The sequence below is a fragment of the Mus pahari genome, chromosome 7, assembly GCF_900095145.1.
Source record: "Mus pahari chromosome 7, PAHARI_EIJ_v1.1, whole genome shotgun sequence".
NCBI lineage: Eukaryota > Metazoa > Chordata > Mammalia > Rodentia > Muridae > Mus > Mus pahari.
In genome coordinates, this window is record NC_034596.1 from 48,806,919 (window position 1) to 48,822,540 (window position 15,622).

Here is a 15,622-nt window from a genome sequence, read left to right on the forward strand (position 1 = left end):
TCTCATCTTCAGAAAGACTTTTATTGCCTAAAATCTGGCGCCTCTTAATAGCAAGGTCTTTAATTTCTTTTAAAAATCTGGCTCTGTGAGGGTTTACTAGTTCAAAATCTTCCCAAGTTAAAATCCCATTAAACCAGGCTGGGGGTTTGGGCTTAGGGGGATCAAGGATAAATTCTGATTTTGAATCCTCTTCAAAGCTTCCGACTGAGAGGGAGTCGTGGCCTTCTTCTGTAGAAGCTTCAGACTGGCTTTCAGTGCAGTGCAAGTCTCTGTCACCTCGGGACTCGTAGATCAGTTTGCTCATATTGCTTTTAATGTCGCCCATGCACATAAGTTTAAAGAAAGGCTTAGAGATAGGTAAGTCCACCAATCTATTGTCCTGAATACATTTGGCCAAGAAAATCCCAAGGAAATGGAAGAGTTTTGTGATCCTTTCAAGCTCATCACTGTCCTGTGGAAATGGCGCTGTGAACAGTCCACATGACCGCTGTACATAGTATCCGGGAGGCTTCAATCCACCTCCAAGATCAACCTTCACAAAGGAAAAATGACACATCAATAGATTGCCAAATAAATAAGACAGTAACCAAACCTCCCAACTGCCATACAGAATAAGCACAAACATCAACATCTTTTCAAGTTTCATCATCTGAAGATGCATGCATTTTAATTAATTTGGAAACCAAATTTAATCCTTCAGAAATATTTTAATGGCACTAAGTTTATTTAGTTATAAAAGTAGAGTCCAACCTGGGCACAATAATAATACCCTGTCCCCCAAAACAATAACCAGGGCTGCCAATTGTCTAACTGGATAAGAGCTACAGCCATTAAAGTCAATCACCTAAGTTCAGCATCTGTGACCCATATATAGAACCAGAGAACACTCTTCCCACAAGTTGCTTTTCACATGCAACACGGCATGAGTGGTACATACATGTACTTGTCCACACAGATGTAACAAAAAGTTTAAAAGTGAATAAAAAAAATGTTTAAAGAAATAAAAAGCTGGCTGGCAAGATGACTTGGTTGGTAAAGCACTCACCATTAAGCCTACTGGCCTGAGGTTAATCCTGGAACCTACATACACTAGGAGAGAACCAACTTCTGAGAGTTGTCCTCTGACCTCCCTCCCCCATTTAACTTAAAAGGGCTTTCCTACTATGAGGACTGGAGGTAGGGTGGACTGGAGAGCTGGCTCATCAGTCAAAAGCACGAGCACACGCTCCTCTCGCTGAGAACTGGGCTCAGTTCTCAGCACCCACACAGTGAGCACAACCATCCGTATCTCCTGCTCCAATGCCCACATCTTCCCCAGCATTAGGCATGTATGTAGTGCATATACATACATACATACATACATACATACATACATACATACATACATACACCTGAGCACTGTGCATACAGAAAATACACTCATACATATAAAATAAAGTAGATATATTTAACAAAAACAAACAAGCCAGCATGTATAGGCAGAAACCCTGGCTCGTGTTCTAAAAGCATAGCCTACTTTAACATTTTGTGAAAGCAATCATAACTCAAAACATAAGATAAGAAATCAATCTCACATGACGAGATTCATCATCTGGAAAATTGTCATCACAAAGCCAAGTCCCCAAGTCAGTCCTCTGGAACTCTGCCGCCACAAGAGCATAAAACTCTAAAGTGGGTCCCAAGCCAGTTCCTTCTTCTCCTAGAAATTCCACCTAAACGACAAAAGAACGACAAAGACAGGGTCACTTAAGTGTAACATCTCAAGACAGGGTTTCTCTATATAGTCCTGGATGCCCTGGAACACTCTTTAGACCAGACTGGCCTTGAGCTCACAGATCTATCCTGCTTCTATCTCCCAAAAGCTGGATTAAAGGTGTGTGCTGCCACACGCCTGGAGCATCTTGTTTTTAAATGGACCACTTCTGTCACATCTGACCCAGTAGCATCTCCTTTTTCAGAACAAGGTGGACTGTGATAAGCAGCACAGACACATGATTCTGAGTTTTCTAAAGTTTGTCATTTGACATTATTGGGCCATCAGGCACCACACTGAGTACTGTGCAAACATTAATTACTTCTTATAACAACTTTGGAGATTTTATCTCACAACTCACCAGAATAATTAAATCTGACCTTTCCATCAGAGAAAATCAAATTTCAGATAAAGTGGCTCCGTTATTTGCTTGAGGAAAGGGTGGTAGACAGGTCTTTTTTCTACCTGGGTTTTTGTGACCTAAAGCCTAAATTCTTCAAGTTATTGTGACTTTAAGCAATCACCTTGAAGGTTTCTGAATACACTCTGATTAAAAAAATGATAATAAAAATTTCACAAAAACTTAATATAGCAAATCTCAAAACAAAAAAGTTTAAAAAATATTTAGTTAGGAAGAAAAATGTGATGGAAGAATAGGCTAGAAGCAAAGAAATCTTGTATATAAAGAAAAAGTAACAGAGCCTTGCACATCTAGAGACATCACAGTTGATGCAAAAGCTAGAGAAGCTCCATTTTGTCCTAGACGTCCATCTTGGTAATCAGCCACTGTTTGTCTCCGACTCCAGTCCCTGGAAGGCACAGAAGTTCCCAGTAACCCTGACTCAGTGACTCCACCCACAAGTGTACAAGAGTGATCATCCGTTTGTCATGAGGACAGTAACTACTGGTTTTGGTTCTACTGCAACATGTTGTGCAGACATCCAAAGGTTGTTTTGCATTGCCTTATCACTTAACTTGGCAGAACAGAACAGCACTTTCGGGCTTGCAGAGACATTCAAGGTCTTCATGCGGCCTCCCTCTTTCAAATTCCTTACCGATACCTGCTAGTGCTGACAGCTCGACCCAGCACCACAAGTAATAAAGTAATACTGCAAACAATCTGCTCCAACAATACAGATTATCTAACAGCACAGTTTAACAAGGGTAAAATGGCTGGACAGAAAGAATTCAGCAGGACTTAGGTAAGTCACAACCCAGGCTCTGCTATCAGGAGGAGGGCAAGCATTCTGAGCCGCTCAACCAGGGAGAAGACTTCTGCAGAGTTCATAGAAACCCTCTCCTTGTTTTTCTGCCATGGTTTTACACAGATTACCTGATTCCCATGCATTCTTTTCCATAAAAGCAAACACAGAGGCCCTGCTTTATAGGAAGTTACTTACCTCGAGAACTGACTTCCGGTCTGCGTGGATTTGCATGACATTCTCGGCCCACTCCATCAGAGACTCTCCACGGGGAACTTTCACTCTTTCATGCTTAAGGCGACCCACTCTAAATTCCCCAGGATCATCTCGCCGTACACTGCTTGTGGTCCTTGTTCGCTCCACAGTGGCTTCCCGTCGGTTCTGTAGCCACACTATTGCTCTGAAACACAATACCAGAGTCCTTATAGCAGTTGAGTGGACTGCTAAACCAGCAGTAGAAGGTAAATGTGGGAGGGTTGGGTTTCAAATTGTTTTTCAATGTTGTTTTGAGACAGGCTTTTCTATATCCATCACCCAGTTCCCAGGATCACAGATACATAATGCTGCGCTGCCCAGTTCCCAGGGTTACAGATACATAATGCTGTGCTGCTCAGTTAGAATCTTAACAATGTGCTCAGTCAGGTCATTTTTGTTTTCTTGAGACATATCTGATGATATCCCAGGATGGCCTGGAACTATGTAGCTCATGCTGGCCTCCTAACAATCCTCTTACCTTAGACTCCTGAGTGCTGGGATTATAGCTGTAAGTCAATATGCCTAAGTAGTCAATTTTTTTTGTTTGTTTGTTTTTTTCAAGACAGGGTTTCCTCTGTGTAGCCCTGGCTGTCCTGAAACTCACTCTGTAGACCAGGCTGGCCTCTAACTCAGAAATCTGCCTGCCTCTGCCTCCCAAGTGCTGGGATTAAAGGCATGTGCCACCACCGCCCGGCTCCTTTTTTATCAATTAAATAAAATTAGAGGTTTATGATACAAGCACTATATAATACATAAAGACAGTGTTTGAGAAACCAAAAAGTGGTTATGCTATCTTTATTACTATGACAGGCTCTGAACAACCACCATTAAGGTAGTTATTTTTAAGACATTTTTTCACGTGTGCGTATCCAAGTACTCGTGTGGAGATTAGAGGGCAACTCTCAGAAGTTCATTCTCTGTTCTACCATATGGGTTCCAGGGATTGTACTCAAGTTCTCAGGTTTGGTGGCAAGCATCTTACCTACTAATATACCACTTTCTTTTAATTTACTTTTATTAACTTTGTGTGTGGAAGTCAGAGAAGATGTATGTACAAATGAGTGCAGGAGAGAACACATGCACACACATGTAGTGGTTAGCAGACAGCTAAGGGCTTAAGATTCAGTTTCCTTACCTACTTTACTTCCTAGAAATCATAACCAATGCCATTTATCACAACAGGCCCAGAGACTAACATTTATAAATTTTTTTTTAAAGAGTTATTTATTATATGTAAGTACACTGTAACTGTCTTCAGACACTCCAGAAGAGGGTGTCAGATCTCATTATGGATGGTTGTGAGCCACTATGTGGTTGCTGGGACTTGAACCCAGGACCTTTGGAAGAGCAATCAGTGCTCTTAACCTCTGAGCGATCTCTCCAGCCACCTATAAATGTTTTTTGAATGTTATTAAACAGCAGAAAACTGTAACTTAGTAAGAATAGAGATACAATCACATTTATGATTTTATACCTACTTTGCCAGAATAGATGAGATATAAAATCATTCCACAATATATCTAACATCTACAATACACACTGTTTCAAGAACTTCAACTAACAAAAGGGCGTAGAAGCCCTGCCCTTGTGGAACTGTGGTCTAGAGGAGGAAGACAGAACAGAATTAATAAATACGCCATACATGGGGCGGTGGGAAGAAAACAGTCATCAGTTAGATCCAGACAGTAAAAAGAGAGGCTACTGTGCAATGACTGAGCACCTGTCCAGCTGGCATTTACTAGGCCTGGGCTAGACTCTAGCACTAAATAAAAATAAAAGGCTATTTGCCAGCATTCAGTTTTATGTGGCTGAGAATTCTGACAATTAGTAATCTAGGTAAGTTACAAAGAAACTGGAGTGTTAGGAAATAAAAACTGATGCTACAACCCACGCTGTATCAATTGATGCAATCCATGCTGTACCAACAGAGCATATATATGTATTCAATTGAACATGGAAAACTTTTAGGTATTGACAATGCGTCACAAAAACTAAAGACAATGTAATCCCTCCATCAATCTTAGCAGTATATTTGCATATTTTGAGCTTCTATAATGAAAAACATCTTTATTCTATAAGCATAAAAGTTTCATTTCTTACCTGGATGCACCAAATGCAGTACAGGTGAAATAAAGCTGTCTAGTTTCGAATGGGATTAGGAAAGGACACTTGCTGGTTAACTGTTCACACCAGTCTGGCAGAGCCCCACTTGCCAATGCCAATGGTTCCTGCAAATTAACATGAAACACATTAGTGCTAAGAGGAATTAGATGCAATTTATAGTGAATACAAAGACTATGTGAGCTCTATTGCTAAAGAACGAAAGAAGAAATAATCAGAGGCACAAGAGGAAAAGGCACACCAGGGACAGTACACCAAAGGTCCGCATGCAACTACATTACCTCAATCTGCTGCAAAATTTTTGTGGTGATTTTTTTACTAGTAAATTCATCAGGTGGAAAAGTAAACTGAGGCTGCTCATCACCATCTGTAAAATTAATTAACATAATTACTAAAAATTAAAAATGACTTCTTTCCTATCTGATATAGAACTAAAAGATGGTTTCTTACAGACCTTCTTGGGATATCCTTGAATAAGGATCACTTGCAACTATATACAGAATCCGAAGAAGTTGAAGGACATCCTCTACTCCACAGGGGCTCTGTCCATTGCCTGCTTTAGCCTGAGGCTGCTCTTTTATCAAATTAAGAATATCACTACTTTGAAGACTAGAAATAGCCCCCTGGTTTAATCCAGACTTTGTTCCATGCTCACAAAAATCCTGAACAAACAAATAACAAAATCAGCAATTAATCTCTTTTCAAGAAAAACATTTATTATTCTTAGTATTAATGACTGTTGAATTTTTGTCTTTTTTTTGAAATAAACATCACCTAAGACAAAATTTTATTCAAAACCGAAGATAATGAAACCGAGCTAAGCTTTGGTTTGCTCAGAGCCAAGGCCACCGGCAGCACTTAGCACTTTAACACTGACACATAAAACATGCTCATTCACACTCTAAAGAAAAGCAGCCAGACAGCCATCCCTTTATGCTGTCCTTCCGTCCTTCCTTTTCTTTTCTTTTCTTTTCTTTTCTTTTCTTTTCTTTTCTTTTCTTTTCTTTTCTTTTCTTTTCTTTTCTTTTCTTTTCTTTTCTTTTCTTTTCTTTTCTTTTCTTTTCTTTCTTGTGCTAGGAATCTAACCCAAGGCCTTATGCATGCTGTGTAAGCACTTTAATCACTGAACTCTGCCCTAGCCCCTCAGTTTTCAAAGTAAAACAAAGCTCAAAGCCATTCCACTCAAACCAATGTTTTAATGCAATATATACCTTATATGCAGCTATAAGCTGAGAACAATTTCTGTTTTTCCTAATACTTTTATTAGTGCCAGTTAATTTCCAGTGGCGCAGGAAAGCGGCGTCTGCATTCTTCTGCAGGTAGGTTATCAAGTCATTCTTTGGTAATTCATCAGTGCCAAGGTACTGTTCCACATGCTCTATAGACCAGCAACCCTACAATAGGAAAAACCAAACATTGGCCTTTCCAGTGATAAGGTCTATGACGTTTCACATGCATTACATGACTAGCTTTAAGATCATGCACTTAATCTAACTTCAATAACTCAGTGTTAGTTCCCTTCCTCTTCAACTGTTCCTCTCTGTGTTGGTTTGAGTAAGACGGCCCCCAAAGGTTCATATATCTGAATCCTTAGTCACTGGGGAGTAGAGCTCTGTGGTCAGATTAGAAGGTGTGGCCTTGTTGGAAGAAGTGTGTCACTAGGGGTGAGCTATGAGGTTTCAAAAGCCTATGCCAGGCCCTATATTCATTCTCATTTTCTCTCCTCTCTGTCTCTCTCTGCCCTATCCTCCCTCTACCCACCCACTCCAGTCTCTCAGCTCAAAAAGTTTCCTCAAGGAAAATAACATTAGTAAGTGGAGTCGAGACTGTTCTTGTGATATTTTCACTAAGAATGTGGCTGCCTTTTGCCCTTCTCCTGGAAATCTACCTGAGGCAAAATTAAAGAGTTTTAGATTAATGCCTTGCCAGAGGAGATTTCAAAACAATCTAGCATTGACTCTGTTCTATAAATATTAGTAATTACTCTTATGCATATCTAGAATGAACAGAAATAAGCTAGCCAAAGAGAAATACAAAATGTACCATTTGAGAATAGGAGCACCAGAAAGTGTAATAGGACTAAATCCAGTGCTCAAGGAAATAAAACATTTATAGAAAAGCCTGATGCTAAATGGAATAAAGGAAGTGGTGACCACAGGCAAAACCCTACCCTACCTAGTTTCCAACCTGTGAAAAGGAACCTAAAGCTTAAGTACTGAAGAGAGTAATTAGCGGAAAGCTGATGCAAATGTAATTGGACCAGGGGGCCAAATTCCTGCCCATCAAGGATCAGAACTTGTAAACTTCGGGTATATGGATTTAGAATCAAGGATACAAGAAAGGGGTTGTGGCTCTCCCTCACGGACTAATAAGAAAAGCCTCGAGGCCAAGGGTGTGTCATAAGTATGCCTGCATGGAGGTCCAGGGAAGATGCTGAATGAAGTTGTAATGATAAAGCCTGAATTGCCTTGGAGACCTCAAGATCTTGGAGATGCCAGAGTTGTGGGACATCTGCCAAGGAGAGCTGCAGACTGTGGAACCAGCCCAACAGAAAGAAGTTATGTTGCAGTCAACAAAGCTGAAAGGAGTTAGAGATCTGAAGCCCATTTTGACATAAGACATAGAAATACAAAATCTGAAGTCTGCCCCGCTGGTTTTCAGCAGTGCTTCCTTACAGAATTTCCTACCTATGCTTCCTTTCCTCCCTTTGAACTGGTAATATGTATCTGTACATTTTATGTTCGATGTGGTCTGCATCTTGACTTTACAAAGGGTTACAATTATAAGACTGCCACAAGTCTTAGAGACTTTGAACTTTGGACTTTTAAACAGAGTGGAGACTTTTAATAGACCATGGGAACTTTTGAAGTTGGACTGAATGCAGCTTTGCATTATATTAAACAAAGCTACAGGGCTGGGAAGTAGACTGTGTTAGTTTGACTAAGATGGCTCTCATAGGCTCATTTAGTTGAATACTTAGTCACCCACCAGGGAATGAAATCCTTTCATAAGATTAGGAGAATTTGAATTTTTGGAGTTCAGCTTCTTGAGCTCTTTGTATATATTGGATTAGTCCCCTATCAGATTTAGGATTGGTAAAAATCCTTTCCCAATCTGTTGGTGGCTTGTCTTATTGACGGTATCTTTTGCCTTACAGAAGCTTTGCAATTTTATGAGGTCCCATTTGACGATTCTTTTTTTTTTTTTCTAAATAAAGATTTAATTATTATATGTAAGTACACTGTAGCTGTCTTCAGACACTCCAGAAGAGGGCGCTGGATCTATTTACAGATGGTTGTGAGCCACCATGTGGTTGCTGGGAATTGAACTCAGGACGTTTGGAACTGAGCCATCTCTCCAGCCCCCCATTTGACAATTCTTGATCTTACAGCACAGGCCACTGCTGTTCTGTTTAGGAATTTTTCCCCTGTGCCCATATCTTCCAGGCTTTTCCCCACTTTCTACTCTATAAATTTCAGTGTCTCTGGTTTTATGTGGAGTTCTTTGATCCACTTAGACTTGAGCTTTATACAAGGAGGTAAGAATGGATCAATTCGCATTCNTCTACATGATAGCCGCCAGTTGTGCCAGCACCATTTGAGCTAGAGAAAGTACCCAAGGAGCTGAAGGGGGCTGCAACCCTATAGGTAGAACAGCAATATGAACTAACCAGTACCCCCAGAGCTTGTGTCTCTAGCTGCATATTTAGCAGAAGATGGCCTAATCGGCTATCATTGGGAAGAGAGGCCCTTGGTCTTGGAAGACCAGGGCCAGGAAGTGGGAGTGGGTGGGTAGGGGAGGGGGGAGGGTATAGGGGACTTTCGAGATAGTATTTGAAATGTAAATGAAGAAAATATCTAATAAAATAATTTAAAAAAATAAAGATTAGGAGAATTAGGAGGTGTGGTCTTATTAGGGGAAGTATGTCTCTGGCCCATGCCGGCCCAGTCTCTCCTCTCTCCTTGCTGCCTACACAATAGGATAAAGCTCTCAGCACCACTCTGACTCCAGGTCATCCTCCTAGACATAATGAAAATGGACTAAGTGTCGAAAGTGTAAGTGAGCCCCCTCTTAAACGCTTTCTTTCTAAGAGGTGCCTTGGTCATGGTTGTTTCACAGTAATACCACAGAGGCTAAGATACCATTTTACTTTTTTCACTAAGTAACTAAAAATAGACCCACTTTCTAAAAATAACTTACCATTTTCCCATTTTCCTTTTCTTTATCAGAATCCTTCATTTCTCTATACATGATTCTAAACATGAAGATATTATTCAATTAATTCATAAATCAAATGATTTAGTTATTTCCAATAAAGCTGTAATCTATTAAAAATAAATATTAATAAAGTGATTCATTAGATATATACTAACATTAATCATTAAACTCAAGGAATTGCTAGCATGTATTCTACCACTGAGATATCTCCAATCCTTGCTCTTTGTAACAACCTTTGCTGTGTAGTCCTGTAGCCTAGGCTAGACTCAAAATTGATTCTCATTACTTTGTTTCTGCCTCCACCCCCACATGCTGGGGTTACAGCCATATGACACTTTGTCTGGCTCAAATAGAAAATTTAAGACAAAAAATCCAAAGAAAGCATACATCACCAAATGTGCTGCCACAGGCCCAGTAATCGACAGCAGGAGAGCAGGGGCAAAAGGATTGTTAAGTTCAAAGTCGCCCTTTGCTACACAGGAAGTTTAAGGCCAAGTTGGGCTACATGAAACTCCACCTTAAACACACACACACACACACACACACACACACACTGAAATATATATATCAATTCTAGACTTTTAATTTAAATTTTTAAAAATCACCATTGTCTGTGTGTGTATATGTGAATGTATGTGTGTGGGTGCACATGTGTGCATGTACGCACACATGTACACCCAGTAAATGCACATACACCACAGAAAACATGTGGGACTCAGGGCTAAAAGTTGACTCTCCTTCCATCAAGTAGGCTTTGGGACAAGGAGTCGGCCTGTTGGGAACAGGTAACCCCAAGCATCCCAAGTCTATCGCGCACGTTAAATCTGTCACGTCATCGACAAGAATGTGTAGAATTTATAAAGAGGAGTTTAACTTATATTCTGCTAAAAGAACAAATAAAGTATAGGTAGTGTTTCTGTCACATGCAATTATAAAAATCCAACTGAATTCTTTTCAAGCCTGAGTCTAGATTAATATGGACTATTTCTAAAGACTCTTCCAGTTCTAACGTTCAGCCATCCTGCATCTGGAGTCAGAAACAACCTCACTGGGTCTTGCAAAGCAACAAACAAAAAGCATATCTTTTAAGTTCCTGTAATCCAAAATACAAAGACTCATTGTTCCTAGGCTCATAGATAATAATAACAGTGTTTACTTAAATATCAAGTTAAAGTCTCTCACGTGTAAGTGGGCTCCCAAATACGCCTGAGTTTATCTGACTTCACATTGCCATTACAAGACAGTTGAAGCAGTTTCTGTACATAGTAAAAGATGGTGGATCTGAAATTGGTAAGTGGCAGTTCAACTTCCCGTGTTGTTCCAAGCCCAGTCACTTTCAATGTGAGAGCCAAGCGAGGTGATGGAGTACATTCAACTTCCTCCAAGAGCTCTGAGTGAGGAGTTCCTAAAGATATCAAAGATGTGAAAACAATCGCACAAAGAGCATTGCACTAGAAGACAAGGCCATACATTCACTAATCCATGTCCACTTTAGACTCCCCTGGCTTCAAGATTTGACTTACTACATCTGGTTTGAAGGAACAGGTCTACATGGAGTTCAGGATGGCCTGGATTATACAGCATGTTCCAGGCTGGCTTTTGAACTCATGACAATCTTTTTTTTCCCCTGAGCTTCTCAAGTAATGGAATAACATGATCCCTGACTATTTTACTTAAAAAATAAATAAATAAACGATTAAAATTTTTTTCAATGTATGGAATGGAGTGTCTTGCCTGCATGAATGTATGTGTGTACCACGTATTTGATATAGAGGGCATCACATCCCAGTTGTGAGCTGCCGTGTCGGGTCCCCTGAAATGCAGCAAGTTTGAACTGGTGTGTTAGCTATCCAGCCTGCTTTGTTTTGCTTTAAAGTGGGAATTATTACACCTAGGTCACTTAGAGACAAAATAATAGAACAGGTATATGTATGTGAAATATATAAAGTTTTATTTAAAATGCTTGGTAACTATGAAGACAGTTAATGCTTCATTTTATAGATTACAAACTAAAATGATCACTGACCCTGCACTCAGGGAATATCATCTACTCTGTGCTAATAATCTGTCAAACTTTTATTTAGAGTACATGAATAATTTAAGATCAATACAAATATTGATGACACACTTAGAAAAAAACTCATCTTTTTATTGACTCATAATTTTTCTTTCTTCTTTATATCATACAACTCTTAGAATAGTTTTTATTCATTGTAGTGCACTCCACTGTGCTTTTTGTTGTTATTGCTGTTGTTGTTGTTTTCAGGACAGGGTCTTACTATGTAGCTCTGGCTGTCCTAGAACTCACTCTGTAGACAATGCTGGACTCAGCTCATAGAGATCCACCAGATTAAAAAAATATTGATAGAGCTGATTGATACAGAAAGCCTATAGCTGTTTGTACTCCTTAAGTAACTGTTCTTGTGTCAAGTTCAGAACATTTTATTCAAGCTATATCCTCACATAAAATATATTAAAAAGTACATGTGCCTTCATATTTTACACAGTATCTTTATATCAATAAAATATACTTAGTGACAAATCTTTAAGGATCATAAATTAGAATACTTGGCATTTACTTATTGAAGCACAATCAGGTACCATGATAAACGATCTTAAAGATTCATTCTTACTACAAAATGGATGCTCTTAGAACATAAATTTACTATTGCATAGTTCCTGAGATTTGAAGTTTTACCTGATTTGGGGATGCCACAGAGCATATGTGGAAAGCATGAGACAATATATTAGCTCTCTCTCTTCTTCTACCATGTGGATTCCAGGGTTGGAACCCAGTTTTGTCAGGCTTTGCAGTGAGTTCCTTTACTCACCGAACCCTTTCACTGGCCCCAAATCTATACAACTTATTTTTTTTTAAAAAAATGTCTTATTCATAACCTAAAAACACAAGTGGCCCTTTACTTTTCAAACTGTACATAATCATCTCATTTGTTGTCAATTAAAACTAGAACACAACACTTAAATATACTGTACCAGGGGGAGGAATTTCTAGGTCAGTTGTCTGTTGGACATTAGTACGACCAGGTCTAGGATCAAAAGCGGGGACCAGTGCAGAAAACTGGCGCTTTAGCACATAGTCATCATCCCAGGCTCTGCGGCGGCCTCCTTTGGTTTCATACTCTTCTTCTTCCTAGTATAAAAAGATTCCACATGGAGTTACGCTTGAGGGAAATGACTCTTCCGAAATTGACTAGCCATCTACCAAATAAGTTACCTGTACGTTAAGTAATTCTTTAACTTTTAAATTACATTTAACTATGTGTCTATTTTTATTACTATGTGGAAGTCAGAGAACAACTTGTGGGAGTTGATTCTCTCCTTTGAACTTGTACATCTCAAAGATCAAATTTGGGTTTGTCAGGCCTGGTGGCAAAAGCTTTAATCCACTGAGCCAACTTACTGTCCTTCAGTTCTTTATAGGGACTGTATTTCCTTTATATGAACTGATTGCAAAAGAATAAAATAAGCTAATACAAATGTGTAGAAATACATGTTAATCATATGTATACTGTCTGGTGGTTTTAAGAAATCAAAACTATATGCAACCTCTATTTCCTAGTGCTGATATTACAATTTGGTAGTATAGCACGAACCACTGGGGGAAAAAAACTTGTCAAAAGGTACATGCAACCTTTTATAATACTTTGAACCTACTATTTTAAAATAAGTTTTTTCCTAATACCAATTTAATTTCATTCTGAACTATTCATAAAAAATAGATGAGTCACTTGTGAGGTGCCTTAAATTTCTATACGACAAACAGATGAAGCATTAGTTGTTCAAAATCAAATGACATACATATGCCTCTCAGTTTAAACACTTGACTGATATAACTTTTTCTTATTTTCCTTTTTTGTTTGACCATTTATTTCATGTATGTAAGTACACTGTTGCTATCTTCAGACACACCAGAAGAGGGCATCAGATCCCATTACAGATGATTGTGAGCCACCATGTGGTTACTAGGAATTGAACTCAGGACCTCTGGAAGAGCAGTCACTGCTCTTAACCACTGAGCCATCTCTCCAGCCCTGAAATAACTTTTTCAATAAAGTGACACTACACACCTCTGGTGTTAGAATATCTAGTTTTGCATCCTGAACCCCAAGCTACTACAGATGACGTTCCAAAGAGTTCTGATAAATGCAGTGAATAACAACATGCAAAGGGCGCTAGAAAGAAGAAATAAGGTAATTCATGTAATGGAATAAACGACAGCCACGCCTACCCCTTAGTGGTCAGTGTTTGCTCATCAGGTTACTACCATAAGGTAAGGGAGCTTGCCACCAAATCTGATGACCGAAATTTGTTACCTTTGGACCCACACAGTGCAAAGAGAAAAGCAACTCCAAGACTCCAAGTTATCTCCTCTGATACGCAAGCACACACAGTTGGGGGCCTTCTTTAAAGAAGAGATTTCTTAATCAGAAAAAAAAAAAAGAAAAAAAGAAAAAAGAAAAAAGAAAAAAAGAAAAAGAAAGTAAGAAAGAAAAAAGACTACTACTACTTAGAAATAGCAGAATTACTACGACTACTATAAACCTCTGCTGTTCTCACATATGGTTATGTGTACTCAAAGGCCAAGATGAAGCAGTTTCAAGTAAGAAACTCCTGCTTGCATTGTTCAGAGTAATCGTGGATTTTCTGCAAAGTGTAGAACCTAAGCGTCAGGGGAAGCTGTGTTCTGTAACTGACAGCTCCCTTCCTCCTTGTGGCACAATTATAGGCATTTTTGGTGGATGCTCTCCTGAGAATGTAAAACGTGTATGATAGACGAGATAGTTGGGTTACCTGTTCCCCAATAGGCCGGCTCCCTGCTCCAGAAGGGACCTGTGGGAGCTGTGAGGTGACGACATGGTGCGTTACATCAGAGCGAGAGCCAGCTCGGCGTTGTAGGGAGGGACGTCTCAGAATCTAAGATTTAAAAAACATCAAGAGACATTTGTCTAATTATTTGATCGACACTCTTCAATCAGTCTAACCCCCCAAAACTGTTACTTAAACAGTAGTGGCACATGCCTTTAATCCCAGCACTCAGAAGGCTGAGGCAGGTGGATCTCAGGGTTCCAGGATAGTCAGGGCTACACAGAGAATCCCTGTCTAGAAGAACATAAAAACAAAAATAAATGAATGAATGAATGAATGAATGAATATTAGGGCTGGAGAGGTGGCTCAGAGGTTAAGAGCACTAACTGCTCTTCCAAAGGTCCTGAGTTCAAATCCCAGCAACCACATGGTGGCTCACAACCACCCATAAGATCTATCACCCTCTTCTGGAGTGTCCAAAGACAGCTACAGCATAATTACATGCAATAGATAGATAGATAGATAAATAGATAGATAGATAGATAGATAGATAGATAAACCAAAAGTTCCTTCATTGGTCATCTTCAGCAAAGATGGGGTATCTGGGAGTTTTAATTTGTCGTGTATTAAATATTAACCTTCTCCATAAGGAATATACTTAGGTTTTTTTCCTTCTTCACTATAGTAGAGACTGAACACAGAGCCTTGTATCTGCTAAATAAGTCCTCCACCTCTGAGTTACACCTCCAGTCCTTCTAGTACAAACTTTATTCTGAGACCACATTTATTACAGAGTCCAGTCTGGCCTGGATTTACAATGAATCCCAGGCTGCCATAAAATCTGTGATCTTCCTGCTTCAGGCAGGAAGTGCTGGGACTACAGCCGTATGTCATCTACATTTTCAAAATATATACTTTTTATTTTGTATGTGTATGTACATATGTATGTACCTGATGTATAAATGGAGACCAGAGGACAAGTTGCATCGATCCAGTCTCTTTTCACTATGCGAGTCTGAGGGATTATTGAACTCGTCATCAGGCACAGTGGCAATTGTATTTACCCACCCATCACTCTTACGGGCCCCAGGCATACACTATTAAATGATACATACTACAAAGCGTTTTTTAAAGCTCTTCATTTCACTAACTAAAATCTTTTGGCTTTTGTTTTGTTTTGTAAAGACAGGGTTTCTCTGTGTAGCTTTGGCTGTCCTGGAACTCACTCTGTAGACCAGGCTGGCCT

General features: G+C 39.4%; 1 protein-coding gene across 3 annotated transcripts in view; it reads right to left on the reverse strand.

The window, feature by feature from the left end:
* Positions 1-15,622, reverse strand: part of Hectd1 (HECT domain E3 ubiquitin protein ligase 1) — an 87,128-nt gene that overhangs the window by 4,963 nt on the left and 66,543 nt on the right. For all 3 annotated transcript variants that reach the window (XM_021202403.1, XM_029540514.1, XM_029540513.1), the window contains exons 28-38: positions 14,362-14,484; positions 12,544-12,700; positions 10,732-10,954; positions 9,532-9,586; positions 6,543-6,725; positions 5,786-5,993; positions 5,613-5,698; positions 5,311-5,438; positions 3,154-3,355; positions 1,575-1,712; positions 1-532 (exon numbers count right to left, since the gene is read on the reverse strand). The exon at positions 1-532 is cut by the window's left edge and continues 76 nt beyond it. In XM_021202403.1, the coding sequence (XP_021058062.1) occupies positions 1-532; positions 1,575-1,712; positions 3,154-3,355; positions 5,311-5,438; positions 5,613-5,698; positions 5,786-5,993; positions 6,543-6,725; positions 9,532-9,586; positions 10,732-10,954; positions 12,544-12,700; positions 14,362-14,484 (2,035 nt within the window). The remainder of the gene's footprint in view (positions 533-1,574; positions 1,713-3,153; positions 3,356-5,310; positions 5,439-5,612; positions 5,699-5,785; positions 5,994-6,542; positions 6,726-9,531; positions 9,587-10,731; positions 10,955-12,543; positions 12,701-14,361; positions 14,485-15,622) is intronic.